This window comes from Leopardus geoffroyi, chromosome B1, assembly GCF_018350155.1.
Source record: "Leopardus geoffroyi isolate Oge1 chromosome B1, O.geoffroyi_Oge1_pat1.0, whole genome shotgun sequence".
In the NCBI taxonomy this organism is placed as follows: Eukaryota; Metazoa; Chordata; class Mammalia; order Carnivora; family Felidae; genus Leopardus; species Leopardus geoffroyi.
Genome location: NC_059327.1, coordinates 193,914,505 through 193,934,303, shown reverse-complemented (window position 1 = coordinate 193,934,303; position 19,799 = coordinate 193,914,505). Strand labels below are relative to the sequence as shown.

General features: G+C 43.7%; 1 protein-coding gene across 2 annotated transcripts in view; it reads left to right on the top strand.

Moving 5' to 3' along the window:
* The first annotated feature begins 852 nt into the window (after positions 1 to 852).
* The window catches only part of CD38 (CD38 molecule), a 58,187-nt gene continuing 39,240 nt past the window's right edge, over positions 853 to 19,799 (top strand). The window contains exon 1 of one of the 2 annotated variants that reach the window (XM_045474483.1): positions 853 to 1,410. In XM_045474483.1, the coding sequence (XP_045330439.1) occupies positions 1,157 to 1,410 (254 nt within the window). In that variant the 5' untranslated portion in view covers positions 853 to 1,156. The remainder of the gene's footprint in view (positions 1,411 to 19,799) is intronic. The other variant, XM_045474482.1, reaches the window with a different exon arrangement.

Sequence of the window (19,799 nt, the reverse complement as noted above, 5' to 3'; positions counted from 1 at the left end):
GATCTGGTCCCCTGCTACCCTCTGAACTCTTCTGTTCTGTCTCCCTTAACCCTGCATTCCAGCTCCAATGGCCTCCTTGCTGCTGCTGCAACAGGTCAAGGGCTTTTTTTTTTTCTTTCTTTTTTTTTTTTCCTCAGAGTTTTTGCACCTCACCCTCTGGAGAACTTTTGCCCCAGGAAGTCCTGTGGCTTGATTTTTCACTTTCCTTAGGTCTCTGCTGAATGTCACAGATGGTCTTACTGCTAAGGAACCTTGAGAGAGGACAGGCAGGGCATATCCAAGACTAGTCACTCGATTATTTATTGAACCACCACTTGGAGTGCTTACGGCATGCCAGATACTTTTCCAAGCACATCCCATGGGTTATAGAAGCAGGTTGTAATAGCTAACATTTATTGAACACTCAGCCTGTGCCAGGCATGGTGCTAAGCACATTGTAAATGTGAACTCTCTTAACCCTCACCATACTCCATGAAGCAGATGCTGCCATTATCCCAGTCTTAAATCTGAAGCACAGAGAGATCAAATAACGTGCCCAGTATCACTCCTGTAGTGGGTAGAGGTGCTGAGTTTGAACCCAGGTTTCATTACTGATGCCACTTGAGTTAAGGGAGGAGGCTTGAGTGGAACTTTTGAAGAGGGCTGAGCAGGCATTTGTCAAACTTGTCAAGTAGAGGTAGGGCACCCTCCCTCTCCTTCTCCCCCCCACCCCACAGAGAGCATTGCTTATGGGCAGGTGCAGAGATAGGCAGCCGGCCTTCACACTTTCCAGGAGAGGGTGTGGCTAAATGGTAAAGTGCAAGGTTGAACAAGGGAGCTGGTGGAGAAGCGTAAGGATATATTGTGTTTTTCCCGGGCCTGCAGAGAAAGCTTAAGGAGGCCGCTTCTTCCTGCAACTGCAAAGCGTGGTCCTTGTCTGCTCAGGAGTCTGGAAGTGAGCGGCGGCCGTAGTCGTAGAGGCCTTTCAAGTCCTTGAAATCCTTATTGGTCCTGCCGGCCAAGGGACTTTGGAGGAGGGGGTGGGGGGTGGGAAAGGAAGCCGTGCTAGATAAAGGGGAGGTGCATTTTCAGAACCGGGCTAGCTCAGTCCTCGCTTTCGGACCGGCCGCGGGTGGTCTCTCCTGCAACTTCGCGAGCGGACCCCACGGCGGACCCCATGGCCGACCACAGGTTCAGGCCCGTGTCCGGGGAGAAACCCTGCTGCGACATTTCCAAGAAAGCCCAGATCTGTCTCTGCGTGGTTTTCGGTCTCCTGGTCGTGGTGATCATCGCGGTGGTGGTGGGGATCGTGATGTGGCGCCAGCCGCCCCAGCACCAGGAGTGGAAGGGGGCGGGCACCACCGCCCATTTTTACGAGATAATCCTCGGACGGTGCTACACCTACACCCAAATCGTGCGACCCGAGTTGGGGTGAGTCGGCGTCCGGTGGCGCGCGGCGGGGCGCGGCGGGGCACCGCGCGCGAAAACAAAGCATCTTCTATTCCGGGTCAGCGGAGAGCCCGCCGGCCAGTGCCGGCTGGGGAGCGCTGGCCTTGACGTTCCGCGCCGCTCGCGGGAGCGCCTGGCGTTGGCACCTGCGCGCGCCGGCGGGCGGGGAGCGCGCGGTTCGGCGGCCGATCCCTGGGCGCGGACGCCCGCCTTCTGGGCAACACGCGCGGCGCCGGCGGGGCCCCGCTCCGCGCTCGCCGCCGCGCTGCAGGCGCGCAACTGGTGGGCGCGGAGGATCGCGGGCGCTCTCTGCTTTGCAGGGGACTTCTGTGCGCGGGCTCTGGCCCGGACAGTTACCGGTGACACCTGCCTGGTTGGGAGGCTTCTGGAGCCTGCAGGGGTGTGTGTGTGGCGGGGGGAGCGGGAGGGGAGGGGGAAGGATGGCATCAGAGGGGCCAGACCACTACAGTGAATTTTATTCACGAATATAAAACAGCCTTTCTTGCGCCCCCAGGGATAAATGGGACAGAGAGCTCAGTGACAAAATTAAACCAAAACACTAACTTTGGAACGTGAGATAAAATTTACACTGTCAGGTGCATCGGTTCGACGCATCGGTACCCACCCTGAAAACACCACCCACATCAGTCTGCGGAAACTTTCCAGAGGGTTCCTCTTTCCTCCTCCCACCTAATCACCCCCAGAGGGAACCGCTTTCTTGACTTTCATTCCCAGGGTTTGGTTTCACCCACAGAACTGATTTTTGAAGTTGTGCATGAAGTAGAACCAGCCGGAAGTAAAAAGCTACTTCTCAGGCTGCCGAAGGCGGGCACCGGGAGCCACAATTTCTGTTGGGAGTGTGGGATCGCGCAATGAATTCCGCCTGCGAACCACCGGCAGCCCCGGGAGCCGAGCGGTAAAATCCGCACCCCAACCCCCCACCCCGCCAGCCTCCCCGCGCGCTTTCCGCCCCCTCGATTCTTGCACATTTTTTCCAGGCCAACGATTGCCGGGGTCGGTCCCGTAAGTGTTTTGCTTCCCAGTAATTAAATAGTTAATTGAGAAATCAGAAGTTGAAGCGTTTCCCTTAGGCTACACTTAAAGTGTTGATAAAATCAAGGCTATCTATTCTGACTTGGTAATGATCGAGGCGGACGTTTAAGTTTCATCTTCATGTAACAGTTTTAAGATTTCTGTTGTTGTTCAATGTAAATTCACGCTACTGGTTAGATTATCACCACCGGGTAGCAAGCCCGAGGCTCCGTGGGGACCACGTGACTTTTTAAATGTTTGTCAGGGCGCCGGGTCAATATTAAACACACTCACACACGCAGACACTATGTAAATGGGTTAATAACTCATACGGTACCACGTGCTTGTCACTTAAGAAATATGAAATCACCGAGTCCCGTAACAACTAACTGTGTGAGGCACTTGACTGCCGCCCCCATTTTAGAAACGAAAAAATTGAAATAGAGAGTTTGAGTCAATTGCCCAAAATTTGGATCCAGAAACTGAGCTCACCCCCTGTGCTATGTTGCCTATGTATGTCCTGTATGTAGAGTGACCACAGAATTTACTATGTCTGGGACATTTTGAAGACAAAGGGGATGCTGTTACTAATTATGCTGAGTCCATAGACTTATACCAGAACGTATGGTCACTTTATCCTCGGAGAGTTTAAGGACACAACTTCGGGAATCACACTGGCTGGGGTTTAAATCTCGGCTCTGTCAGTCACAGTGTAGTTTTGGGCAAGATACTTTCTCTGGGCTGCAATGATCTCAGAATGGAGATTGGAATGATGTGGAAATTCTTCCACATGTGGAAATTCTGAGGATTAGGAGGAATAATCCCGATACATACAAAGTGTTAATGCTATTGTTTTTGGAAAGGCAGTATCACAGTCACCTTTTAACAATAATAAATAGAGATCAAGGCCAACATGAAAATGGATACCTAGTATTAAAGCTATTTAAATTACAATTCAGGGGCGCCTGGGTGGCGCAGTCGGTTAAGCGTCCGACTTCAGCCAGGTCACGATCTCGCGGTCCGTGAGTTCGAGCCCCGCATCAGGCTCTGGGCTGATGGCTCAGAGCCTGGAGCCTGTTTCCGATTCTGTGTCTCCCTCTCTCTCTGCCCTTCCCCCGTTCATGCTGTGTCTCTCTCTGTCCCAAAAATAAATAAACGTTGAAAAAAAAAAATTAAAAAAATTACAATTCAGTGTATCCGTCCTCCATGTTGTTTCCTTTTTTTTTTTTTTTTTTTTAAATTCATTTATTTTGACAGAGAGTACAAGCAGGGAAGGGGCAGAGAGAGGAGAGACAGAATCCCAAGCAGGCTTCACACTGTCAGCACAGAGCCGGGTGGCAGGCTTGAACTCCCAAACCCTGAGATCATGACCTGGGATGAGATCAAGAGTTGGAAGCTTAACCCACTGAACCACCAGGTGCCCCAAATTTATGTTGTTTCTAATTTTTTGTTTTACTGTTATTTTTTAAAAAATTAAACACATGGCCCTGGAGATCTTTCCGTGTTAGCACAGGTAGATTTACCTCATTATTAAAAAAAACAAAATTTTTTTTAGTGTTTATTTTGTTTTTGAGAGAGAGAGAAAGCATGCATAGGGGAAGGGCAGAGAGAGAGGGAGACACAGAATCTGAAGTAGGCTCTGAGCCATCAGCACAGAGATCATTACCTAAGATGAAGTAGGACACTTAACCCACTGAGCCACCCAGGTGCCCCTGATTTATCTCATTCTATAGGGTAGAGGTAACTATTTCGGTCCACAAAAATTCGTTTCCAATTTTCTTTTTTTTAATTTTAAAAATATTTTTATTTATTTTTGAGAGAGAGAGAGAGAGACAGAGAGAGAACGAGAACGAGCGGGGGAGGGGCAGAGAGAGAGGGAGACACAGAATCTGAAGCAGGCTCCGGGCTCTGAGCTGTCAGCACAGAGCCCGACGCAGGGCTCGACCCCAAGAACCGTGAGATCATGATCTAAGCCAAAGTCAGACACTTAACCAACTGAGCCTTCCAGGCACCCCAAAGAAATTGAGTTTTTAATTTAAAAACTACCAAGAAAGAAATCTCCAAGCCCAAGTGGTTTTAGTGTAGAATTCTTCCAGATATTTAAAGAAGAATGAAAACCTATCCTACACAATTTCTTTCAGACATAGAAGAGGAAGAAATAATTCCCAATTTTTTTTATAAAGCTAGTATTGCCCAAACCAGACAAAAACATAAAAATAAAAAATGAGAAAAGAAAGAAAAGAAAACCTCAGATCAATATTCTTAATAAATACAGACACAAAAATTCTGTTTTTTAAAAAAATTTTTTGACATTTATTTATTTTTGAGAGACAGAGAGAGTCAGAGTGCAAGCAGGGGAGGGGCAGACAAGGAGGGAGACACAGAATCCAAAGCACGTTCTAGGCTCTGAGCTGTCAGCACAGAGCCCGATGCAGGGCTTGAACTCACAAACTGTGAGATCATGACCTGAGCTGAAGCCTGATGCTTAACCAGTTGCCCCTATTTATTTCTTCTTACGGGCATTCTTTATATATTGTAGATCATGTATGTAGTATTTTCTTTCTCTCTGCTTGTTGTCCTTGGAACACTTAAAACTTCTGTTGCTCCCCTGACTCTTGAGACTTTAACTTCAAGGTTATGACTCTGGTCACTAATCTTCTTTCTATGTTGTTGAAAGTCTGGCATGCTATTTCCCGTGTAGTCATACTTCTCAGCATCAGAAATCTTTACCCTGATGAATTCTGAGATCATTCCCGCGATCCTCTTTTCCCATCCACTCCTTGCTGGGTCACTGTTTCCTGCTTTGGTCTTTTATACTGGGCCAGAACTTCACTTTATGTCAATTATTCAACCTTGTAATTCCATTTTGACCTGATATTTCTAGTTCTTCTTACCTCTGTAGGTCTTTATTATAACTACGTGTTAATATACACAAATTTGACATGTTACGTGATCCCAGGCAAAACAAAACCAGTATCAAAAACAATGTATATGACAATCGTAACTATATAAAACTGAATGCAAATGGAAGAAAGGCAGTGAAATACGGTACTGCTGGGTTAAGGGAATTGTTAACAGCTGATTCTTATTATTCCGCCACTGATTTTAGGCCTTTAGTAAGTTTCTTGTAGATTTCTTTCCTTATTATTCTTCAGTTTCAAATGGTCTACAATTGGCATCTTGCTTATCTGTGACTACATAATAAACGACTCCAAAACTTAGTGATCTAAAGCATAAAGCATTTCATTATTTTACATGACCCTTGGATCAACTGGGCTTAACTACGTGTTTCTTCTGCTCCTTGTGATGTTGGCTGGGACTGGAGTTATTTGGGGGCTCAACTAAGTTGACATATCCAAGATACAGGGGACATCACTCACATGAGGGACACCATGGAGGGGTCTGCTGAAAGGCTGGCATTACCAGGGATGCTGGAAAGGTGGACCATCACAATGTCTCTCTGCTGTTTCAGAGTCTGGGAGTCCCAGCCCTGATGTTTTACTGGAAGCCCCTGGATGTGATTTCTGCCTCGTCACCATTTCTTGGTTTGATATTCTTTTACCGGGAAAGACTAGGAATGAAAAGCAGCTTTATTTTGCAACCCAGCAAATCCTGACTTGGAAATGTTTGCTCTTGATTCTGTCTAAAAATGAATCTGTACCTTATCGTGTGCGGTGAAAAGAAATGAGGTGCGCCTCTGACATTCTGCCTGGAAATCTCCTTAGGCAAATTCCCAAGTTCCTCAAGTATTTCTGTTACTGCGGAGGACAGTGTTACCACAACCATCTAACATGGGTCAACTTTTTCTTAGGCTCCAGTGACAGTTTCCTTCCTGTGTGTCCAGCCTTTAGGAACAGTCCCCTTAAGGCCTTTCTGTCTTTCTTTTTTCTTTTTAAAGTTTTATTTACTTAAGCAATCTCCACACCCAAGGTGGGGCTTAAACTCAGAACCCCGAGATCAACAGCCCTACCCTCCTCTGAGCCAGCCGGGTGCCCCTCCCTGAGGTCTGTCTTACCCCAGCCTGCCACTCACTCCCAATGCTGGTGCCACGCTGTGGTAGTCGGGGTTCTCCAGGGAGAGGGAGAGAGTGAGAGAGAGGTGAGGAGGGGCAGGGATGGGGGGAGAGGAGATGTTTATTTTAAGGCATTAGCTCCCACGATTGTGGCAACTGACAAGTCCAAAATCTGAAGGGGGTGCAGACAGGCTAGAGACCTAGGGAAGAGTTGATGTTGCAGCTTGGGTCTGAAGGTTTATTTGCTGGCAGAATTCTCTTTTTCGTGGGGGAGGTCAGTCTTTTTCTTAAGGCTTCAGCTAATTGAATGGGGCCCATCCACATTATGGAGGGCAATCAGCTTTACTTAGAGTCCATCCATTTAAGTGTGACATCCACATGTGTGTGACCAAATATCTCGGTCAAGTGTACACAGAGAATGAGCCATCATGCTCAGGGTTCTGTTACAAAGCACCTCACTTCCGGGTTCCACTTTCTGTTTTGGTTACCTATTGCCGATAAACTACCCTAAACTGTAATGACATAAAATGACAATCACTTACTATCTTTCATGATGCTGCGTGTTGGCTAGCATCAGTTGGATGATCTGCTTCAATGAAGTTATCTGGGGGGTTGAGTCGACTGGAATGCCCCAGACGTTGTACTTGTGTGGTGGTGCTGTGGTGCGTGGGCAGAGCGGGGATGGCCAGGGCTCTTTTTCTCTGTGTCATTTCAGGGCGTCTCCTCCTCACAGCCCCCCCCCCCCCCCACATGACCTCACCATGGTGCAGCTACGTGTCTTCAGAGTTCCTCAACTCTTTCCAGGGGAGCCTGGGTCTAGACCCCTAACTAGCACAGCGTCTCTTCCACTACATTCTTCGGGTTAAAACGGTCACCAGGGCGATGAGAAAGAATGAAATATGGCCCTTTGTAGCAACGTGGGTGGAACTGGAGGGTGTGATGCTAAGTGAAATAAGTCATACAGAGAAAGACAGATACCATATGTGTTCACTCTTATGTGGATCCTGAGAAACTTGGCAGAAACCCATGGCGGGGAGGGGAAGGAAAAAAAAAAGAGGTTTGAGTGGGAGAGAGCCAAAGCATGAGACTCTTGAAAACTGAGAACAAACTGAGGGTTGATGGGGGGTGGGAGGGAGGGGAGGGTGGGTGATAGGTATTGAAGAGGGCATCTTTTGGGATGAGCACTGGGTGTTGTATGGAAACCAACTTGACAATAAATTTCATATATTAAAAAAAATAATAAAAAAATAAAATGGTCACCAGGCCTGTCCAGGTTCAAGAGGAGAGAAAACAAGCTCTACTCTGTGATGAGAAGAGTAACAAAAATTTTGTGGACAGCTTTAGTCCTTCCTGTATCTTTATGTTAGCTTTTAAATTTTTTAAAACACTTTAAAAATTTATTTGTTTGTTTATTTATTTATTTATTTATTTATGTATTTATTTATTCATTTATTTATTTTTGAGAGAGAGCAAGAGGGAGAGAGAGAGAGAAAGACCTCAAGTGCGGGAGGGGCAAAGGGAGAGGGAGGGACAGAATCCCAAGCATGGAGCCCAACATGGGGCCTGATCCCAGAACCATGAGATCATGACCTGAGCAGAAATCAAGAGTCAGATGCTTAACCAATGGAGCTACCCAGGGATCCTTTTATGTTAGTTTTAAAATTTTTATTTCTTTCTTGTCTTTTTTGTTCTTCTGTGACATCGATTGCTCTTTATACATTATTACCTTTTATTAACTAGATTTAACAATGATAAAAAATGATACATGCCTCCTGGAATATAAGCTCATTGAATCTAGGGGCTTTTTGTTGAGTGGTATATATTTATGACCTAAAATAGTGCCTGCAATACAGTAAGCAAAAACAGTTGCATTAGATGAACGGTATACAAGCCAGTATATTACAAATAATAAAAACAAACAGAGCTATAATAAATATACCTCCCCAACAAACTTCCATACCATTGCTCCCAAATCCCCATCAATCTCTATTTTGGGCTAATAGAGCATTGATGTTTCTTTTATATAATAGCTTCTCAGTATTTCTTTGTAGGTCTTTGGACTTTATCTTCTTTATATGTTCCTTTTCCTTCATTTTCCTTTTCCAAAATCTCTTACCCCCATACAAGTCACTTTCTGTCAGTCTTTTAGTGTGGGTAGGCAAGTATTGAAACTTGTCCCTGCTTATCAAGATGGAACTTCCTTAAGTTAAACCAGGGGCAGAACATTCCTGAACAGGTGACACCTGGTTCTGCTGTCTCAAGGTCACACCCAGGAGCTGCATTATGACCTAAGATGGCCCTGGGCATGAGACCTAAGAGACCTGTGGCCAAGACTCACCAGAGTGTTATCAGGTGCTTAGTGCTGACAATTTGGAAATATTGGTACTGTGGGAGACTGTCACCTGTCCGGGCAATAGTCAGGAGCCAGGGACTGTGGGTGGAGGGTGGAGCAGAGTCTGCAGGTGGAAATGGATAGCCAGCACCCAGGGAGAGATGGGCCTCCAGGGAGGTAGCCAGAGGTGTAGTTCAGTTCCAGGAATCTTACTGCCTTGGAGAAAACCAGCCCTCCCCATGAATTTCAGGCATTGATGACAGCTGCTGGCTGTTCAGGAACGGGAGAGGGCCTTCTTCTGATAGTTCCCTTCTTCCCTGCCCCATACAAGCTGGGGTTCCTGAGGGAAGATACTGTTTTACTCACCCCTGCATCCTCTTTTGTCCAGCACATTGCTTGTCACATTATAGTCCCTTGGTAGATGCCTGCTAAGGTGAACTCAGTGAAGTCCTCATCATGCTTGTTGAAACATAGACATACACAGTATTTAGAGACTTAATCAGAGAACATTCTTCACCCATCTTAACTTGCTTCCTGATGATCACAGAAAGATCATCTGCCCTGTGCCTGCATTGACTATTATTTCTGATTCCTTTTTCTTCATTTCACAATTTCTTTTTGTTTCTCCTTCCTCTTCAAAATTTCTAGCAAGATTTCTCAGGGACCAATTCTTCATTTTCACTTCCCCATGACTCCCATTTGAATGACTACAGAATTTTATTAACTTCTACTCAGTGAAATTTATGAGTCCACAATGTACAAAATACAAATTCTTACAAACACATAATAAAGACGCACGGTGCGCCTGATGCTGGGGCTCCTGCGGGGGGAAGTGGGGTTCAGAGAGGAAGAAAACACCAGTCCTGCTGTCCAGAGTCCTGAGGGGAGGTCTGGGAGGACTGAAGGGAGGTCTGGAAGGACTGGCCTGGAGACAGTGCTGCAGGGCAGTGTGATCTGTAATGGCACGTGGGTGTGTACGTGGATGAGAGCGGCTCCTTGGAGGGAGGGGTGGTTTCTGTGCTCTAAGCCCTTTGCTAGATTCTGTAGGGGTAAGAGGTACTCAAGTACCTGTCAAACAAGAAAATATGTGAATTGCTCTGAGCCAAGTGCCTGCACCATGCCACAGAGTTTCAGAAATGAGCACCATCCACCTGGTGGACCAGAGTTGGGAAAGACTTCATGAAAAAAGTCACGTATGAGGTCTTACTTTTACCATAGAATTTCAGCAAAGGGTGTTCTGAAGAGTGTGTGTTAACCTGTTGACTGAACCTGGGAGACAGATAAGATGGTACTCTTGGAGGAAGACTGGCCAATGGATGGACCAAAACTCTTTAAAGGCTATAGGACCTTGGCAGGACCCCAGTGGTGAGAGGGTGTGAACCTCATGTTGGCCCACCCACAACCTGGACCCTCTCAGTGTGTGAGAGAATGAGCGTGAGTGTATTTGCACAGGACAGAATTCTAGCATGTTTTCCCTGTGGGTGATGGGATGACCACCAGCTCAGTGTCTGTATTCCCAGCTAGACCCTGAACATCATTAGAGCAGAATGAAGTTCATAGCCTCACATTCACCTGTGTGTCCTCAATGCTTAGTTCTATCATGATTATCAGGCTTCCTTTAACCCCATTTTTCATTCTGGGGCTCTGAAACAGTAGCCAGAGTCTTAGATGCACCTGACTGAACATGGAGGGCAAAATAGGGAAAGTGAAATTGGTTTCCAAAGTGTAGGCCTGGGTGCTGCTGTGATTACAAATGTGGAAGTTGGGCCACAGAGCTGAGTTATCTCTGGAAGGAAGGGTGGAGTACACATGCAAACAAAGTGTGTTTAGAGCTTCCAGACTTGAGCTGCTACCAGCTCTGGTAGCTCTGGGGTAGAATCTTCCAGAAGGGGAGGCTGCTTGAAAGTCTTGGGAACACATCAGATGGCTGAGTAAGGAAGGATAGAGGTAAGGGAAGAGGGAAAAGGAGAGACATTACTTCTGTGATTTGCTTCAGAAGTTCCTAGAAAGGTCACGAGTGCTCACTGCTGACATCCAGTCCGTGCTTCTTGTTCTGGTGTTATTATTAACAGCTGAGGGAAGTGACAGTATTCCTCCTGGAGAAAACTTGTTCTGTATCACAGTGGACACTCATGACTCATCTGCTTCCTCCTTTTGTCTTTGGAAAGAAAGCCCTTGAAAAACAGTTGCCTGAAGTCCATTCAGAAATTTTGAACAGAGAAAGATTAGGAGTCAATGTTTATGGGCTGTCTACAATGACTCAGAAATTTATATATATATTTTAATTTGTCTTTTTTTTATTTTTATGTATTTATTTTATTATTTTTTGCTTCTATTTTTTAATTTAAATTTTCTTGAAATTTAAATTAAACATTTTTTAATTTATTTTTGAGAGGGAGAGAGCAAGTGTGGGAGAGGGGCCAGAAACAGGGAGAGGAAGACACAGAATCTGAAGCAGGCTCCAGGCTCTGAGCTGTCAGCACACAGCCTGATGCAGGGCTCGAACTCATGAACTGTGAGATCATGACCTGAGCCGAAGTTGTATGCTTAACCAACTGAACCATCTGAGAGCCTCTAGAATATTATTTTTTAAGTTATTTATTTATTTATTTATTTATTTATGTATTTATTTTTGAGAGAAAGCATGAGTGAGGGAGGAGCAGAGAGAGAGAGAGAGAGAGAGAGAATCCTAGGCAGGCTCCACACTGTCATTATGGAGCCCAATTTGGGGCTTGAACCCACGAACCGTGAGATCATGACTTGGGTTGAAGTTAGACACTTAACCGACTGAGTCACCCACATGCCTCTACTTAAATTTTAGTTAATTAACATACAGTGCAATATTGGTTTCAGGACTAGACTTCAGTGATGAATCACTTACATACAACATCCAGTGCTCATCACAACAAATGCCTTCCTTAGTGCTTATCACCCATCTAGCCCATCTCCCACCCATCTCCCTCTGTCACCCATAGTTTGTTTTCTACCATTAAGGATCTCTTGTGCTTTGTTTCCCTCTCTTCTCTTCCACCCACTTCTCATATATTTGTCTGTTTTATTTCTTAAATTCCAAATATGAGTGAAATCATATGGTACTTGTCTTTCTCCAATTGACTTATTGTGCTTAGCATAATACATTCTAGCTCCCTCCACATCATTGCAAATGGCAAGATTTCATTCTTTTTGATGGCTGAGTAATATTCCATTATGTATATATTCATATATATATATATATATGTATAAAACATATTCTTTTTTAAAAAAATAATTCATTGTCAAGTTAGCTAACTTACAGTGTATACAGTATAGTCTTGGCATTAGGAGTAGATTCCCATGATTCATCCCTTACATACAACACCTAGTGCTCATCCAAACAAGTGCCCTCCTCAATGCCCATCACCCATTTTCCCCGCCTTCCCAACCCCCCACCCCCGTCAACCCTCAGTTTGTTCTCTGTATTTAAGAGTTATGGTTTGCTTCCCTCTCTGTAACTTATTTTTCCTTCCCTTCCCCTATGGTCTTCTGTTAAGTTTCTCAAATTTCACATATGAGTGAAAACATATGATATCTGTCTTTCTCTGACTGGCTTATTTCACTTAGCATAATACCCTCCAGTTTCATCCACGTTGTTGCAAATGGCGAGATTTCATTCTTTTTCATCACTGAGTAGTATTCCATTGTATATATATACCACTTCTTTATCCGTGCATCAGTTGATGAACATCTGGGCTCTTTCCATAATTTGGCTATTGTTGATAGTGCTGTTATAAACATTGGGGTACAAATGGGGTACAGCACTCCTGTATCCTTTGGATAAATTCCTAGTAGTGGTATTGCTAGCTTGTAGGGTAATTCTATTTTTAATTTTTTGAGGAACCTCCACATTGTTTTCCAGAGTGGCTGCACCAGTTTGCATTCCCACCAACAGTGCAAGAGGGTTCCCCTTTCTCCACATCCTCACCAGCATCTGTTGTTTCCTGAATTGTTAATTTTAGCCATTCTGACAGGTGTGAGTTGGTATTTCAGTGTGGTTTTGATTTGTATTTCCCTGATGCTGAGTGATGTTGAGCATCTTTTCATGTGCCTGTTGACTATCTGCATGTCTTCTTTGGAAAAGTGTCTGCTCATGTCTTCTGCCCACTTCTTCACTGGTTTGTTTGTTTTTCAGGTGTTGAGTTTAGTAAATTCCTTATAGATTTTGGATACTGATCCTTTATCTGATATGTCATTGTAAATATCTTTTCCCATTCCGTTGGTTGTCTTTTAGTTTTGTTCATTGTTTCCTTTGCTGTACAGAAGCTTTTTATTTTGATGAGGTCCCAGTAGTTCATTTTTGCTTTTGTTTCCCTTGCCTTCAGAGACATGTTAAATGAGAAGTTGCTTCGGCCAAGGTCAAAGAAATTGTTGCCTGTTTTCTGCTCTAGGATTTTGATGGTTTCCTCTCTCACATTTAGGTCTTTTCATCCACTTTGAATTTGTTTTTGTGTATGGTGTAAGAATGTGGTCCAGTTTCATTCTTCTGCATGTCGCTGTCCAGTTCTCCCAGCACCATTTGCTAAAGAGACTGTCTTTTTTCCATTGGCTACTCTTTCCTGCTTTGTCGAAGATTAGTTGACTATACATTTGTGGGTCCAATTCTGGGTTCTGTATTCTATTCCGTTGGTCTATGTATCTGTTTTTGTGCCAATACCATACTGTCTTGATGATTACAACTTTGTAATACAGCTTGAAGTCTGGGATTGTGATGCCTCCGGCTTTGGTTTTCTTTTTCAGCATTACTTTGGCTATTCAGGGTTTTTTTTTTTTTGTGGTTCCATACAAATTTTAGGATTGTTTGTTCTAGCTCTGTGAAGAATGCTGGTGCTATTTTCATTGGGATTGCATTAAATGTGTAGATTGCTTTCAGTAGTATCGACATTTTAACAATATTTGTTCTTCCTATCAAGGAGTGTGGAATGTTTTTCCATTTTTTTGTGTCTTCTTCAATTTCTTTCATAAGCTTCCTATAGTTTTCGGCATGCAGGTCTTCTACTTCTTTGGTTAGGTTTATTTCTAGGTATTTTATGATTCTTGGTACAATTGTAAATAGGATCAATTCCTTGATATCTCTTTCTGTTACTCCATTATTGGTGTATAGAAATGCAACTGATTTCTGGACATTGATTTTATATCCTGCGACTTTGCTGAATTCATGTATCATTCTAGCAGTGTTTTGGTGAAGTCTTTTGGGTTTTTCATGTAGAGTATCATGTCATCTGTGAAAAGTGAAAGTTTGACTTCTTTGCCAATTTCAATGCCTTTTATTTCATTTTGTTGTCTGATTGCTGAGGCTAGAGCTTCCAACACTATGTTAACAACAGTGGTGAGAGTGGACATCCCCGTCTTGTTCCTTATCTCAGGGGGAAAGCTCCCAGTTTTTCCACATTGAGGGTAATATTAGCTGTGGGCTGTTCATATATGGCTTTTATGATGTTAAGATATAGTGCTTCTCTCCTGACTTTCTTGAAGGTTTTTATTAAGAAAGGATGCTGTACTTTGTCAAGTGATTTTTCTGTGTCTATTGATAGCATCATATGGTTCTTACTCTTTATTCTATTAATGTGATGTATCACATTGATTGATTAGTGAATATTGAACCAGCCCTGCATCTCAGGAGTGGATCCCACTTGATCATGGTGAATAATTTTTTTTATATACTGTTGAACTCGATTTGCTAGTATCTTGTTGAGAATTCGTTAGGGATATTGGTCTGTAATTCTCCTTTTTAGTGAGGTCTTTGGTTTGGGAATGAAGGTAATGCTGGCTTTATAAAATGAGTCTGGAAGCCTTCCTTCAGTTTCTATTTTTTGGAATAGCTTGAGAAGAATAGGTATTAACTGTGCTTTAAATGTCTGGTAAAATTCCCCTGGGAAACCATCTGGCTTAGGACTCTTATTTGTTGGGAGATTTTTGATAACATATTCAATTTCTTTGCTGGTTATGGGTCAGCTCGAATTTTCTATTTCTTCCTGTTTGAGTTTTGGTAGTGTGTGTGTGTGTCTAGGAATTTGTCCATGTCTTCCAGATTGTCCAGTTTGTTGACATATAATTTTTCACAGTATTTAATAATTGTTCATATTTCTGTGGTGCTGGTTTTGAACTCTCCTCTTTCATTCATGATTTTATCTATTTGGTTCCTCTCTTCTTTTCGAGAAGTCTGGCTAGGGGTTTATCAATTTTGTTTATTCTTTCAAAAAATTAGCTCTTAGATTCATTGATTTGTTCTACTGTTTTTTTTTTTTTTTTTGTATTCTATACTGTTTATTTCTGTTCTAATCTTTACTATTTCTCTTCTTCTGCTGGCTTTGGGCTTTCTTTGCTGCTGTGTTTCTAGTTCTTTTAGGTATGTGGTAGGGTTCTGTATTTGGGATCTTTCCTGTGTCATGAGATAGGCCTGGATTGCAATGTATTTTCCTCTTAGAACTGCCTTTGGTGTATCCCAAAAGGTTTGGACTGTTGTGTTTTCATTTTCATTTGATTCCACATATTATTGAATTTCTTCTTTAATTTCTTGGTTGACTCATTCATTCTTTAGTAAGATGTTCTTTAACCTCCATGTATATGGAGGCTTTGTAAATTTTTTCTTGTGGTTGATTTCAAGTTTCATAACGTTGTGATCTGAAAATATTAATGGTATTTGTTGAGGGCTGTTTTGTGACCAAGTATGTGGTCTATTTTGGAGAATGTTCCATGTGCACTTGAGAAGAATGTGTATTCTGCTACTTTTGGATGAAAAATTCTGAATATATCTGTTAAGTCTATCTGGTCCAGTATGTCATTCAAGGCCACTGTTTCCTTATTGATTTTCTGCCTACGTGATCTGTCCATTGCTATAAGTGGAGTATTAAAGTCACCTACAATTACCGTATTTTTATCAGTGAGATTGTTTATGATTAATTGATTTATGTATTTGGGTGATTTCATGTTGGGGGTGTAAACATTTACAATTGTTAGCTCTTCTTGATGGATAGACACTTTAATTATTATATAATGCCCTTCTTCATCTCTTGTTACAGTCTTTGGTTTAAAATCTAGTTTGTCTGATATAAATATGGCTACTCCAGCTTCTTTTGACATCCAGTAGTATGATAGATGGTCTCCATCCCCTCACTTTCAATCTGCAGGTGTCCTCATGTCTAAAATGAGTCTCTTATAGGCAGCATATAGATGGATCTTGTTTTCTTTTCTTTTCTTTTCTTTTCTTTTCCTTTCTTTTCTTTCTTTTCTTTTTTTTTTTTTTTTTATCATTCTGATACCCTAGTCTTTTGATTGGAGCATTTAGTCCATTTACATTCAGAATGATTATTGAAGGATATGGATTTAGTATCATTGTGTTCTCTGTAGGTTTCATGCTTGTGGTGATGCTTCTGGTCCTTTGTAGTCTTTGCTGCTTCCCACTCACAGAGTTCCCCTTAGGATCTCCTACGGGGCTGATTTAGTGGTCATAACCTCCTTTAGTTTTTGTTTGTCTGGGAAAGACTTTATCTTTCCTTTTATTCTGAATGACAGCCTTGCTGGATAAAGGATTCTTGGCTGCATATTTTTCCTGTTAAGCACATTGGATATTTCCTGCCACTCCCTTCTGGCCCACCAAATTTCAGTGGATGATAGGTCTGCTGTAAATCTTGTGTGTCTGTGCTTGTAGGTTAAAGCCTGTTTGTCCCTAGCTGCTTTCAGAATTCTTTCTTTATCTTATGTTTTGACAGTTTCACTACAATATGTCCTTGTGTTGACCTGTTTTTGTTGATTTTGTAGGGTGTTTTCTGTGCCTCCTGGACTTGGATGTCTGCTTTCTTCCCCAGATTAGGGAAATTGTCAGCTATAATTTGTTCAAATAAGCCTTCTGCCCCTTTCTTTCCCTTTTCTTCTTCTGGAACTCCTATGATATGGGTATTATTTCACTTCATTGAGTCACTTAGGTTTCTAATTCTCCCCTCGTGGTCTAGTAATTTCCAATCCATCTTTTTTTTCAGCTTCATAATTTTTCATAATTTTATCTTCTATTTCACCTATTCTCCCCTCTGCTTCTTCCATCCTTGCTGTCACTGCATCTAGTTTATTTTGCATCTCATTTACAGCATTTCTTAATTCATCATGACTATTTCTTTTTTAAAATTTTTTTTTTCAACGTTTATTTATTTTTGGGACAGAGAGAGACAGAGCATGAATGGGGGAGGGGCAGAGAGAGAGGGAGACACAGAATCGGAAACAGGCTCCAGGCTCTGAGCCATCAGCCCAGAACCCGACGCGGGGCTCGAACTCCCGGACCGCGAGATCGTGACCTGGCTGAAGTCGGACGCTTAACCGACTGCGCCACCCAGGTGCCCCCATCATGACTATTTCTTAGGTCCTTAATCTCTACAGCGATAGAGTCTCTGCTGTCTTCTATGCTTTTTTCAAGCCCAGCTATTAGTCTTGTGACTATTATTCTAAATCCTTGATCAGATAAATTGTTCATATCTGTGTTGAGCAATTCTCTGGCTGTTATTTCTTCCTGGAATTTCTTTTGGGAATTCTTCCACTTCATCACTTTGGCTAGTTTTCTGTCTTCTATGTGTTTTTTTTTTATTTTTTTATTTTTTTTATTATTTTTTTTTAACGTTTATTTATTTTTGAGACAGAGAGAGACAGAGCATGAACGGGGGAGGGGCAGAGAGAGAGGGAGACACAGAATCGGAAACAGGCTCCAGGCTCTGAGCCATCAGCCCAGAGCCCGACGCGGGGCTCGAACTCACGGACCGCGAGATCGTGACCTGGCTGAAGTCGGACGCTTAACCGACTGCGCCACCCAGGCGCCCCTCTTCTATGTGTTTTAATAGCTTGTTATATGTCCTGCACCTGCAAATACTACTATATTAAAAAGGGGTCATACACTGTCCAGGGCCTGGCACTTTAGGAAGTGTTTTTAGAGTGTGTTGTGTGTACTCTGTTGCATTTTTTGTTGGTTTATCTCACTGCTCGTAGTGGTGGATTGGTCCAGGTGTGTTTTGACTTGTTCATTAAAGTAACCCTGGAAAAAAGGAAAAAAAAAGAGGGGAAGGAAGAAGCCTCATCTTATACAAAGAGAGAAATGACAGGGGCAGAACAAAAAAAAAAAAAAAAGATCAGGCAGAGAATCAAAGAAACTATAGGGCTTAATCCAGAGAGAAAGAAAGGAAAATAAAGAAGAAGGAGATACAGAAAAGGTGTAAAGAGGATAGAATAAAAGTGCCTGATTAAACAAAGAAACACCAGAACAGAGAAAGAAAGACAGAAGACGAAACAATAACAACAAAAAAACAGACCTACAAAACCACAGGACAGTTGTCTGTTGGTGCCTTGGAACTGGTGGCTGTGCTGGTCTGGAGGAGGGGCCCTCTGGTTCCGTCAGTGTCAATCTCACTCTGGTCCATAAGCAGTTAGCAGACCCGCAGGGGCAGGGTTTGGTGTAAGTGGTCCCGCCTCCACTGGAGGCTGTTGTCCTGCTCCCTGAAGTCCCACCTTGTTGGTGATGGGAAGAAAAAATGATGACAGTCTCTCCTCCCTGGACTGAGTGTCTCAAACCATGCTGCTCAGGCAGCCTTCACAGAGTAGCCCAGGCAGGCTGGCTCGCCCTGCTCCACAGTCTCCTGCAGCTCCTAGGTGCTTTGCTTGGATTCAAACCCCTATGTCTTAAGGTATCCTTCCCAGCCCGGGTCTAGGGTAGTGCCACTCTGCCCAGCTGACAAAGGGCCTCTGGCTGGTGCCTGCTGGGTCTTTTGTCCATGTGTGGGCAATAAACCCTCTTCCCACAATACTCAAGGGAGGGACTGCTCTCTCCCAGTGTGTCCTTGAGATCACTGCAGAACCTGTGGCCGGCTCCCCTCCCACTCAGGTGCGCACACACACAGCCAGCTCTGGTCTGGAACAAGTTGTGCACCCCTGAAAACTCTGATCTTTAGCTCCTAAGGCTGTTTGCAAGGTAGAAACGGGCTCTGTCCGTATTTTTCGTCCCCCCATCCATGGTCCAGAGAGGTTTTTCTCTTGTCCAAATACAATCCCACACTTACACAGCCTCTCTTTCTCTTCTATTTTTCTCTCCACTAAAGGGGATATCCCCCTTCCATGCCTATGCTGCTCCTTTTATCTCTCCTGATACACAAACACACAACTCTGTCCTGCCAACCTGTCTCTGTACGTCTGTGGGGATGTTTCTGTCACTCTGGAGCCTGGATTCCCGGTGTTCCAACTGTTCTGGCCTCAATACTGCTGTGTTTGAGGGATGAGGGAAATTCCAATCTTCCTACTTCTCCGCCAGCTTGACTCACTGCTTATACCACATCTTTATCCATTCATCAGTCGATGAACATTTGGGCTCTCTCCCTAGTTTAGCTCTTGTTGCTAAAGCCGCTATAAACATCGAGGTGCATGTGCTCCTTCGAATCTGTAGTTTTGTATCCTTTGGGTAAATACCTAATAGTGCAATTGCTGGGTCATATTGTAGTTCTATTTTTAGTTTCTTGAGGAATTTCCATACTGTTCTCCAGAATAGCTGCACCAGTTCACATTCCCTGGGTCTTTTGTCCTTGTGGGGGCAATAAACCCTCTTCCCACAATACTCGAGGAAGGGACTGCTCTCTCCCAGGGTGCCCCTGAGATCACTGCAGAGCCTGTGGCGGCTCCCCTCCCGCTCAGGTGCGAAAGTTGGTTCTTTTTAAACTTTATCAGGGGCGCCTGGGTGACGCAGTCGGTTAAGCGTCCGACTTCAGCCAGGTCACGATCTCGCGGTCCGTGAGTTCGAGCCCCGCGTCGGGCTCTGGGCTGATGGCTCAGAGCCTGGAGCCTGTTTCCGATTCTGTGTCTCCCTCTCTCTCTGCCCCTCCCCCGTTCATGCTCTGTCTCTCTCTGTCCCAAAAATAAATAAACGTTGAAAAAAAAAAAAACTATATCAGAATCGTGTCAGAAAAGTCTCGGGATGCACATCCTGCAATTGGGGAA